Source organism: Ciconia boyciana, chromosome 1 (genome assembly GCF_034638445.1).
Source record: "Ciconia boyciana chromosome 1, ASM3463844v1, whole genome shotgun sequence".
Classification (NCBI taxonomy): domain Eukaryota; kingdom Metazoa; phylum Chordata; class Aves; order Ciconiiformes; family Ciconiidae; genus Ciconia; species Ciconia boyciana.
Genome location: NC_132934.1, coordinates 101421104 through 101433811, shown reverse-complemented (window position 1 = coordinate 101433811; position 12708 = coordinate 101421104). Strand labels below are relative to the sequence as shown.

General features: G+C 35.4%; 1 protein-coding gene across 9 annotated transcripts in view; it reads right to left on the bottom strand.

Annotated features, from left to right (window-relative positions):
• The window catches only part of EPHA6 (EPH receptor A6), a 532004-nt gene that overhangs the window by 489415 nt on the left and 29881 nt on the right, over positions 1-12708 (bottom strand). For all 9 annotated transcript variants that reach the window (XM_072885203.1, XM_072885210.1, XM_072885220.1 and 6 more), the window contains exon 2: positions 3568-3632. In XM_072885203.1, coding sequence (XP_072741304.1) covers positions 3568-3632 — 65 coding nt within the window. The remainder of the gene's footprint in view (positions 1-3567; positions 3633-12708) is intronic.

Here is a 12708-nt window from a genome sequence, read left to right as displayed (position 1 = left end):
GGTAAAGGTTAAGGTTCTGCAAATTCCAGAAGAATATCTCCTAATATTTTCTCCTACTTCACCCTAGCCTGTTAGTTTAAAATCTCTGAGGCATACTCAATATTACCCAAATCCCAAGCATTAATATTTCAATTGCTATTTAATTTAATGGAAACATTCTTTGTGACTGAGTATGCCAGTAAATTAATGACTTCTGTTAATGTCACAGTCTCAAGAAAACTTATCATCCCATCCTCCTAACCTCAAAAATGTTCATCAGAGCAGTAACCACGTCAATGACATTTTTCTTACATATGTAAACACCACACACACACTTATGGGGCGGGGGGGGGGGTGTTGGGGGGGATGTCTGATTAAAGGAACATGTAAGATTTACGCAGTATCTGAACAACAGTCTCTATCAAAAGCACAAACAAACCAAAACCTGTCACTCTCCTCCAGGAAAAGGGAAAATGCTGATGTGCCCATCATGGAACAAAATAGGTTCTTATTTCTGCAGTGATAATCTCAATCACATCAATAATTACGCCATATTCTGAATTATATTAGGACAGATAAATAACTCGGATTAGATAGCGCTGTGGGCGTAAAACAACATCTCTGATGTTCGTGCAAGATTTAGAAAGACAACAATTTTACTTTCTTTACTAAATCAGTAAGTATAATAGGAGTTATTAGCCAACCCCAAAATAATTATTTTGCCTTACATTTTAATAAGAATCAAGTAATAATTAACATGAACATTGGCCTTTTGTTTCAGAGATTGCATACAAAAGTGACATGAAGAAGCATACAAATGTCATATTCTGTTAATTACATGAGCACTTGTAAGCTCAATTTTCTTCTTACCTTTGTGTAAGGTACAGGATCCCAGAATAACTTAAATAGAAACAGTTTAGAAATACATTCCAGTTCAGTTTTTAACTTTATTACCTTTAATATTTTATAAGCCAAAGTAATGTAACTTTTCATATTTTAATAGCTCTATGCAATTTTTCAGTACGATCAAATATCTAAACCAAAATGTACATTTGGTATATTTTAATGAAGTTTGTCAGAATGATGCTAACTCTGAAAAATCAGCAAACATCGATTTTAATCAGCAGTTCTGCATAACTCTCAGTGAGTGAGAGAAATAACTCTCTTTTCATATAAGTCGTTTGTCTCCACTATTTATTTTGGTTTTTTTGTTTGTTCCTTCTTTCTGCACTCTTTCACAGGTGCAGCATTGCCACTAGGTCCTACTGCTCACAGCAGCCTTTCCTGGAATGTTGACCTAAGGCATTTTCCTTCATTCCATTGTGAGAAACAGAGGACCTTGTTTGTCAGCATATCCAGTCATCTCCTGCTGTATGTGACCAATATCTTATAGTCTCTTTCTTATCATGCTTCTCCAAATCATAATCTTATCATGCTTCTCCAAATCATGTATTCTCACCTGTACAATTTCCCAAAAAGTTTGTTCAAAAACTTCTTTGTTGTAGTGCACATGAATCTTTATTCCATTTACAGCTTAGATTAATTCATCAACAGTTTAGACATATATTCTTCCTGAGTTAACAGTACATGTACACTTTTCTTAACTACATCTCCATGCTTACTTTATCCAGTTCCTCTCACAGTTTTCACTCTAGCATCTTCTGCCTGTTTTATGTCCCAGGAAGCCTTATTCTGTATGTTTTCCTCATGCTACAAACCACTTTTCTCCCACATATTTACTCTCTAGTTTTTTAAAAAACAAATTGTCCTTATTTGGGAAATTCTCTAATAATTGAATCCCAAGTACTGACTCAAATGTAAAGTCCTTGTATTCTAGTAAACGCTGCCAATTCTTAAAGCACAGCAAGGGTTCTAAGACATCTGAAAACCTCAATATGCTGCAAAACTAATGTTAAGGGTATGTATGACCAACCAAAACAGATACGTTGTAATAGCTATGTTTTAAATCAACTCTGAGTGTAGTTTTTTTGTGCTTGTATATTGTGGTTATTGTTAGTGGAGTAACTAAAGCTTTTAAGAATTTACAGAATAACTGAAATTATATCTTGTGTGCTTTCCAAATGCCAGCCTCCCTGTTCAATTCAATGGAGCTCATCACAAAGCCAGAACAAAAAATTCCTCACTGTATTTTCTCATCATGGTATATGACAATATTTGCTATTTGTTTTTTGCTAAAGCAAAAATTCCTCACTGTATTTTCTCATCATAGTGTATGACAGTATTTGCTTTGTCTAGGATTTTTGAAGGAAATAAAACTTTCAGAATTATAACTCAGATTGCATGAGACTGCATACAAAACGTACAACACAGAAGTATCTGTAACAGACTGAAATTATATCAAGGAATACAAAGAACTGGAAAACCCTGAAAAAGAGTAATCCATAAAGTTGAAAATAGGCTGAGATTAAGAAATGTCACATTGCTTGAAATCCCTGAAGGCAGAGACACAGAAGACATTTTATAAAAATGGATTATTAAGGTGCTGAGGATAGACAATTTCTACTTCCTTCTGGAACAGATCACAAGAAATAAAATAACTAAAAATGAAACAAGATTTTTCACTCAGAAAAACAGTATTTTCTGAGCTTATTTCAGAGAAGCAAGTAATTATACGCCTCATACACAAGAATTAAGAGATAATGCCAGCTAATATAAAAATAAGTGATATACAATATGTACAGTGACATCAGAACTAAAAGCTGATACAATACGTGTTAAATGCTCCAGTATACTATATCTTAATTAAAAAGTTAAACTACAAATGCCTCTGATATTCTGTTACGTGCATTAGCTGGGTGGAAAGAGAAGACAGGTTTTGGAAGTGTAGCCACTGGCAAAGCACTGATGGTTGAACTTCAAAGAGTAAAAATGCTCCTCTTCCCCATGCTCACCTGGCCGCACCACCTCCAAGTATATCAAATGCCCCTAACACTCTGGGGCCCTGTATGCAATGTCAAGTGCCCCCTGGCAATCTGTACTAACAGTACAGTGAACCCATATTAAACTGGAATAGCAAACTTTAATCTAGAAGGCTCAGTGCAGGAAAAAAACCCAAAACTACTCAAATATTTTCTCTAACTGTTTAAGCTGGTTTAATGACATTAACATATTTATAATGTTTTTCTGATTTAGCTAACCTGATACCATTTTACCAGATGCTAGTCCATATTAATCGTCACTTAAATCATTAAAGTTTTGTTTCAAGTTATAAAATCAAAATTGATTTTTCCTTTTATTTCACAAAAAATGTAGTCATAGTACATTCCTCCAGTGCAGGAATTTTTAATATGGAACTTTATGATGTGTAACACTTAGAATCAGATTTAAAGTAAGATAGATTGTTAACACTCAGAAAAGCAAGAGAAGAGCATAATAATGTGTACTCATGTCATTCTCACGTTTGTTATTCCTACTTACAACACAGGCTGCTCCAGTCCTGAGAACAACTAAAATCTTTCTGACAAGTCTATATTGCAAGAATATCCATCCAGGTATAACAGCCATTCACTTCCAGAGTGGCAGAATGCCAAAATCAAGACAGTAAAACCAAAATGGTGAGTGACTTACCCCATTTAAAGGAAATGTTTTCCATCCTAGTTCTCCGAGGGCAGCTGTAGTATCAAGTAACACAACTGAAAATGGAAAAAGAAATGGTATGTTTGTGGTATTGCTTGGATTAGACATATACAACATAGTAAAGTATTAAACTGGTATGACTTGAACTAGCCATATTAGCCAGGTACATCTGCTTAAAGCTATTAAAGCAATTAAAATGCTGGAGTATGAATAAGAACAGAATCTAAACATTTAGGCTTTCATGGCTTATATTTCATTATCAAATGTCTCAGAAGATACAACTCATACAAAATCTAAATCTTTTGCAGAACTCATTGCCAAATCACAATACACTACCAATGCTTAATCATTAAAAGGTGCCTGAATAAGCATGCACATTTCTGCAATTCCTTGCCTGGAAATCTAGAAAGTCTGCACAGGGACTTAAGCATCAAAGCTAATAAAATAAAGAAAAACAGAGTTTCAAAAGTAAGATGTTTAAAAAAACCCCCAGTAATTCAGAAAGAACACAGACTAACAATCTCAGTGTTGATATTTTAGCTGGAATATCACAGTGCTCAAAGCAGCTACAAACATTTTGCATCATTTCTGCCAGATTAATTTTGGGGTTTTTATGTATGACAGGAAGTGCATTACTGTACTTCCATATTACAAAATGTTTCTGCATTATTTTAATATGTTAAATTACATTAGCTTCATTTTTCTCTTCCTTTCACTAATAACGCAAAAATTATACAGAACACAGCTCATAGTGATAAGCAAGCTGACTGTAAACTAAATATTTAGTACATGAGCCATTGTACCTACATGTACTACTGCCCTCTAATGGAATTGTTTAATCTGACCCTCTAATTTAAGAAATGTAAATTAGGATTTTGTTTTAATTATCAAGTTAGTGTGTTTTGAATGCTCAGTTCCTCCTTACAGCCCACAAATTCCAGTTCTTCTTTGCATGGTTAAATGATGGAGAAAAATGAAGCTATTAGTTTGGAACATGACACCACTATCCATACGTTTGGGGGTTTTATGCTGTTGTGCACTATCTTCCACCTCTTATCTGTCCAATCAATCAATGTATAGCTATCTATAATGTGTTCCTATAAAACAGTACAGCAGCAGTAGCAAAAGCCAGGTCATGGTTTTTTGCCTTATCGAAAAGGCACATTGGCATGGAAACTGTGTGAACTCGCCAGCTTACTAGAGGAAACTTGACCTAGCATCTTCCTTTGTCTTTTGTATTAGTGACAATTAGAGTTCCTCTATACTTGAATGTATGTTGACTTTTAATCTGAAACTGAAAATAGTCTTATCAGCAAATTTACAGTCAGATAACAAGCTCAACATTAACCAAATAAAAGTTTAATGATTTATTTGAAGAAACTAATGACATTTTTAAAAGGATGCTCAACAAAGGGGAGTATTCTGCTCTCCACTTCTTCACCACTCCACCAGTTTATGAAGCTTTGCGAATAACTTGAAGATAAAAGAAACATTTTTTCACAAGCCCTATTTTACTTCCAAAAAATGGAATCACTATCCCTATTGAGACTATTGCTGCCTTCTGCTTACTTACAAAGCTGTGATTTACAGCTGTCATAGTATTTTCTATTTGCATCAGGCTACCATACTCTTGTTGAAGAGTCAGAAAAGTGTCTTCCCATTTGGCCTGTGATGCAGCAGTTTCCTATGTAAAGTTATAATGTACTGGGGATCTGTCACCTCCCAAAAAATTAAGCCACTGGGTTTAGACTTTTCATAGAGAAGACCAAATGCTCAGCTGGCTTCTGAGAATATTTCAATTCATCTTAGGAGTTTGTTTTCTTCTCTCCATCTCTCCTCCCCTCTTCTCTCACCCAGCAAACATGGACTATTTGTAAATATACTTGGTTTTCAGCTGAAGTTATATCTTGCTACTTATCAAGTGCTATTCTGATGATATTTTAATTCTTTAATACAGAATTAAATAAATAATCACAAGAAAAACACTATATGTTACTGCTAAACCTATGGATCTGCAGGCAGAAATTAAATATTTCTCCAAATAGTGTTGGGGCTTGAAGTGCCATTTCAATTTTACAATTTTTGTGGTAGCAGAACCATGATTTAATAAACATCACCCAGGTATTCAAAACTAATACTTCCAAGGAACAAGCCCCAAAATACAGGAAGGAAAACTAATTCATTTATTCAGTGGAGCCTGAAGTAATTAATTCCTTGCCCAAATTAATCAAGTACTATTTGAAAGCTCAAAGCTGTACATTAAAAAAATCAAATACTAGAGTAAATTCATCACTGCTAAGTTTAAATTTAGTTGAGCCATGATCTAACAATATTTCTTGTATAAACTTACCAAGTGATTCCCATCAAATAACTGAGTTTTGTTAAAATACAATTTTTGGTATGTTTTACATATCAGGCGTCCTATATGCTCACATATGCTCACCTATATCCACCAAATCTGTTAGAACCTCAAACTGGAGAACTCAAACAACCAAACAACTGCTAACCAGAATTAGAATGCTATCACCTTCAGAGTCAGAAATGAAAGTCATAAAAAATAAAAGACTTTCTTTCCAACAGTACTTGTATTACAAGACATAAAATAATTATCAATCAAAAATGTGCAAATACTGGCAGATCAAGTAAACATTCTGTTTATGGCAAACAAATACAAACCCCAGTAAAGCGGTGAAATCAACAGAGCCAGCTATACAAATAAGGACACAGATAAAGTAATAAAATCCTTGCACACTCCAGTGATTTGGAGATACCTACATGATAGACTTCAGTGTGGGACAAAGATACCCAGGCTATCTTTAAATGAGGTAATTAAGAAGCAGTCTAGCCCCAGAAGCACAGACCTGATGGCAGACAAATTTGCACTGCCAAGAAGTTTCCAACTTGCAGCTCCTTGGCAGAAAATTCACTCTGCCAAAAAAATCCAGACCAGGAGGAATGCCCACATGTATACATCTGAATTACATACAGGAATGAACACTTCTCCTCTGGCTGCAGAATAGTGAAAGTTTCTAAAGAACTGGAAATTCACATGCAAAGGGACTAAAAAGAGATGGTGGACATTACACGTATGATGCTTAAAATGAGAGAAAATTCCCTAAAAAGTTAATGGAACCAGGAAGCTATATTTAGTGACCCTTGTCCCTATGTTTACTTATTTACACTCCCTTTATATGCCATAAAAAGCCCCATCCCTCTTAAGTGAGACTTCATGCAAAGTGGCTGTTATGGACAAGCCATTAACTGCCAGGATAAGCAGAAGTGTGTGTCTGGAACTACTGTAGTTAATATTTATGAAAAAAGCTATAAATAAATCGGTTGCAACTAGAGCAATGTTATTGACATTTCTGACATCCAACCTCCACTGGTAGCAGCCAATTTTTTGAGGTGACATAGAGTGTAAAACTTGCAGAGTGAACAAGAGTGAAAGAGTGTAGATCTGCCATTACCAAGTCATGCCATGATTCAAAATGAACTCAAACATCCTTTGAAAGATCTCTTTGGATTAAAAGAACTTAGATTTAGCACTTGCATGTCCTACCTTAAATAACTGAGCTAGGGATACTGTCACTTGCCCAACAATAATATACAGACTTAAACATAGAACTGTAAACCTATTGTTTTAGTTAACTGCACAGTTCATTCTTAGAATTTAGAAGTGTTTAGCTTTGTTTTCCAGTACATACTTTAATAGATATTACATTATTATAACCCATTATGCCATACTGAGCTCCAGTTTTCTTTATTTTTGGACATATCTTACACTGCTATTATTAGACTTTACAATTGAAATTAATCTTCTCAGAGGTTTTGCCCAGTCCTGAGGGAACTGTTTTATTTAGAATTATGATGAGCAGAGCTCCGAGGACTGACGGTGTGGAATTTTAATTCTAATTCCAAAATACTGTTCTGAAGATGAACTCTACAATCTTGTCTGTACAACCAAGGAAAAAGCCTTCCAAACATTCATTTCACCAGTTTCTTTTCTCTTCTTCTTTCTCTACACACCTCCAGTCTGACCTAACAGTTTTAAATGAATAGAGGATTTTGGCCAACTTCATGGAGCCATAGTCCGACATCAGAACAGGCCATCAGATCACCCAGCTTGACCTCCCTTTCACTGTGGACTAACACATTTCACTGTTACCTCTATAGCAGGTAAGCCAAAGATTTGCAAGGAAAATAGAACGACAAACAGACATTAATTTCTTAAGATAACACTAGTAACCCAGGGAGCTGCAGAAAAATACCAGTGTGGAAAAACCTCAAGAAAAAATGCCGAGACTCAGCAGACAACTTGACAAGACACAGACCAGCTCACTCCAACCCATCCCACCCAGCTGACAACTGCGGGGCTAGCAGAGACTTGCCAGGTGCCTGCGCTGGGAGTGGGGAGCATTTGCTGCTTAGCCTGACAGCATGTTCACCCTATTTATCTGCTCTGTGGCTTCACCCACGAATGCACACCGTGCACTCAGGAGCTACCTATTTCCTGTGTGCAGAATGTCTCTGCTGCACTGGGTAAAAGATGCCCAAATAAAAGCCGTAAAGTTTCAGCAGCTTCCAGAAGGGTAGGCAGTCATTACAGATGATACCCAGAAACAGGCAAAACTGGCACATATATTTTTTTTCTCTGAAAACTTACTTATTGACTGCAGTCAGTTTATATTTATAAGACAAACACACTGAGCTTCTAAAGTCTCTCACTTCCAGCTCCCAAGAGAGTTGTTGCTCTCTTCTGAAGTGTCTGCACATTTTTTTCAAGTTTTATGGTCTTTTTCATTTTTAAAAATAGGATCACCTGCAGTATTCTGAAATCATTCCTTCTAACAATATACACTAAGATAAAGAACCCTGCCTATTTTTATATCCTGTTTATATATCCAAGGTCACATTAGCCTGTTTTTTATGGCAGCATTGCACTCATAGGCAGTTATTAGTCTATCAATATCACTGTCCTTTACAGAATCACTCCTTTTCATCATTATTTTTCAGTTTGGGTTGCATTTTTGTTCTTGAATGTACAAAGATCCATTTGTTTATATTAAAACAAGTTTTACTTTTAAGGGCTGACCTTTACTAAGTGATAAAGGCTGTTCCCTGTCTGCACATCCTCTTTCTTTATTTACTTACTACTCTTTTGTCAGCTATTGATTTTATATTTATTTCCATGTTACTAATGAAAAATGTTGACCAGTTAGAATTTTGAATGGTGTACAAGGAACATCTCAAATTCTGTGATTTAACAGTCACTGAAAACTACTTTAAGGTTTCTTAGGCCTCAGTTTTTTAAAATCCATTACTAAAAAATTTGGTAAGCTTTTTACTGTCAGAACACTTTGTGATATTTTGTCATACTTTACAAAATCTAAACGTATTACCTCTGTGGCTTGTCTGCTTGAGGAAGACAGAAAGAAGTGGGAGATAGGCAATATGCAAGTTACCTTGGGCAATTAACATGCAATCAACCAGGAAAAATTATTTAAATGCTTGGGTTTTTTTGACCAGGCCTGTTTTCCAAAACACAAATGAAATGGCATTCATTATATACCTATCAATTGAATCCTTTTCCAGCATTTCCATTATTTTGCATGCAACAGCTATCTGGTTTAGGCAAGATGAACAAGCTGCAGTAATAAAGGATGAGGAGCACCTGTCTAGATAGCAATTCTGTTGGGAAAGTATATAGGAGTCATAGCAAATCATATAGTAAACAAAGTATGGACAAGGCTGTTTGACGGAGATAAACAGAATTATAGCCAGCAAAATATATACAGTAATCCTTCCCCTCTCTTCAGCATTTGTAAGCTTTAGCGGCAGTGCTGTGTCTAGTTTTTAGTGCCTTACTTCAAAAAATACCTGGATTAGTTGCAAAGACACCACAGGAGCACAACAGGAACTACGAGATCTCTAGAAAGGCTGTGCTCTAGAAGGTCTCGAAGTGCATTGGAGTCATTTACCTCGGAGGCTAAATTGGAAGGACTATCCACTGGCAATCTTCTAGTTAAGAAGAGAATAACCTGTTCTCTATGTTAATGGCCAAAACGGAAGAAGGGATTTAAATTACAGTAAAAAGAGTTTTATGTTAGACTTCAGGAAAATCCGTACTACTCCTACAGTTGTAAAGAAGAGGGATAGTTGAGACTAATTGGGAACCTGGGGAATCTCCACTATAGAAGGCTTTTAAGACACGTTAAACACTGTCAGACCTGGTTTCTACATAATCTCATGTTGCCTTGGGGCGGGAGAGGACACCTAAATGACTTCTCGAATCCTCTCCAACACTGTGATTTTTATAAAAATCTAGTTACCTGGTTAATGGTGCTTCCCTTTTCTTTTCAAACCAGTACTCTAACACCTACGGTCTTCCAGTAGTCTTGAATTCCCTGAGTCCCCATACTCATTAAATTTACCATCAGTAGCCCAGAGATCTCCTCAGCCAATTCTTTCAGGACTCTTGGAAGAGAACTATTTACACCAGATGGGAAGTACTTCATATTCTTCGTGTTATGTGAATAAATTACTAATTTCTAATTTTCTCATTCCAAATACCTTATTTTCTGCATCTTTCTAAAAATAGTTCAATACCATTCACAGAAACATTTTTATTCATAATACAACAGAGAAATTCCCGTTATCCTGAGTGTTGTGAGACTTGGGCTTTTACCTAACACACTTAGCTTCTATTTTCAATTTTCTACACTTCATATTTTCTAGTGTATATTGATTTCCACATGTATCCTCTCTTTTCCATTAATTTTTACAAGTGTTTATACTTCTAGTTTCTGCTTTCATGTTACCTCTAATGTAGGTTGAGCTGTTATCCAAAACTGGCCTTTTTTATTGATCAATGATTTCTCAATCAAGAATTTTAAAAAGGAATTTCCACTTTCACCTTTTTCATTTTCACTTTGCACACTCACACAAACACATGATTAGAATTCTTCTCCAATGAATGAGAACTGGTCAGAATAATTTTTCATGTACAAAACCCAACATCTAATTCATTATAAATTCACCCTCTCAGTCCTAAGAAGTTTGCAACATTATTAGATCGAGTGCAATATTTTTATGTTGGATAACTGCCTGTCTTTAACTTGGTGGTGTTTTACTCCCAGTTACATGAGGTCTCCAGTGAGGATCTTCAAAATCTAACTTCCCCACAGGACCATTTTTCTTTCCATACACTACACACAGATCCTTAAGGAATAACTTATGCTATCTTCTAATTTGTTGGTGTTCAATTATCTGTTTCAGTCTTACTGTTCCCTGCTACTACCTGGATAGATAGAATTTCAAATCCTGTGTCTCTGAGCTAACAAGATTAAAACAAACAGTGGTTCTTTTGCATAAGATGCCACTACCCACCTTTTTTATTCAACTTCTTTTCCTAAAGAACCTTATCACCTATTTCTTAGCAAGATCTTTTTTTAAATGAAATTAAAATTAATGTTCTTTGCTATATCATTTTATGCTTTCCTACACTTTCACAGTGCTCCTGCTACTTCAGAGCCAATATAATTATCCTTTCCATACCTTACGTGCAAACATGCACGTTCTCCTGAGAGTGGAACGCTGCTGTAATCCTACTGCTCCATCTCTCACCAGAATGTAAGCCAACATTTTCATACCAAAAGCTTCAGTTTTACATTATCCTTTTTCACATTGCCTTTCTTCCATTCTCACTTGAAAAATCAACATGAATCCCTTTATTCTCATGTTGTATTATTATTAGCATTGCCAGCCATTGCAGACCCCTCCGTTACATCAGAGTAACCTCACTGGATTAAGTGTTAAATAGAAAAAGCAAGATGAAGCTCTGGTTTATTCTCCTCTTGTGCTTTTTTGGTGGAAGACTTTACTGAATTTGCATTATGGAATGCATATTTTTATGCGACTGTACCATGTAAATAAGCAAGATAAGTAAACCAAATGCTGTACTTTGTTCTTGCTACCTAAAATCATAAGATACCACACTGAGAGATTTAATTTATGTCATTTTTAAAATGAAAGAGTAATTCTTGTACCTACTGAGAGAACTGATGGAAGCAGAGGCAATTGATTCCAGCTGTATCTTCAGTACCGTTATTCCGTATACTGTCAAACCCCTGAAGCTAGTGAAGTGGAAGTAGCAACTAATGGAACCTCGGAATGACACGGTATTTCATTTGAACAATTAAGTGGATAAGACATATTGAAGACCAAAGCTGATTATTATATTCATTACATATCACTTTTGTAAGCTTATGTGTTCCTTTCTGTTTACAGCTCATTTGCCAAATATTTATTTTTTCAACTCCATATACTTTTCAGCATTCAGAGTTTATGAAGGTAGAAGCAATAAATAAGCCACTTGCTTCACCAACCATTCAGATTTTTATATTTGTTATTCATGCTATGTAATTGATCCCCAATTGTATCATCACATTACTTTAGAAGAACAAGTCATGAACATCATATATGATTATATCTGTGGAAAGGGGAGCTATATGAACATCCACTCAACTTACATTTGCATGAACAAAAATGCAACTTTACAATTATTTCCAAATAACAAGGCATATAGCCATGGTAGGATCAAAAAACCCTCAGATTCTAAACAAATAATCTAATGTGTGTTTCAGCACCTCCAAAGTCTCTATAAAAAAAGTTAAATCTGAACTAAACCCAGAAACACTCAACACTCAAAATTCTACAAGCAGGCCTAATTCATTTTATGACTTCTACAGCACCAAGGGATTAAGGTATTTGTCTTTTACCACCATCTTCTAAGACTTTGTAAATGGTCTACTTCATGTCTAAATTTTCTTTATCTAGAAATGACTGTTGAAATTATCACTGTAAATTTTGACAGATGGTCATAAAAGTCTGCCCTTCTGGAGAAAGCCTTTGGCTTTTGTATTCAGGGAACAACAGACACCAGTCTTTATGTGTTATTTCAATAATAAAAAGACCATAATTAGAACATACCGTCAGCTAGTTGCCTATTACATTTACTGTGCCTTATTTTTAGTATTGTTAACATCTACCTTTCTGAAAGGAGGACAGTGGATTTAAAAAAAAGTGACAAGTCTGTGGCTACAGGCTGTCAAGCTTTAAGTTAACTTTAGGGTT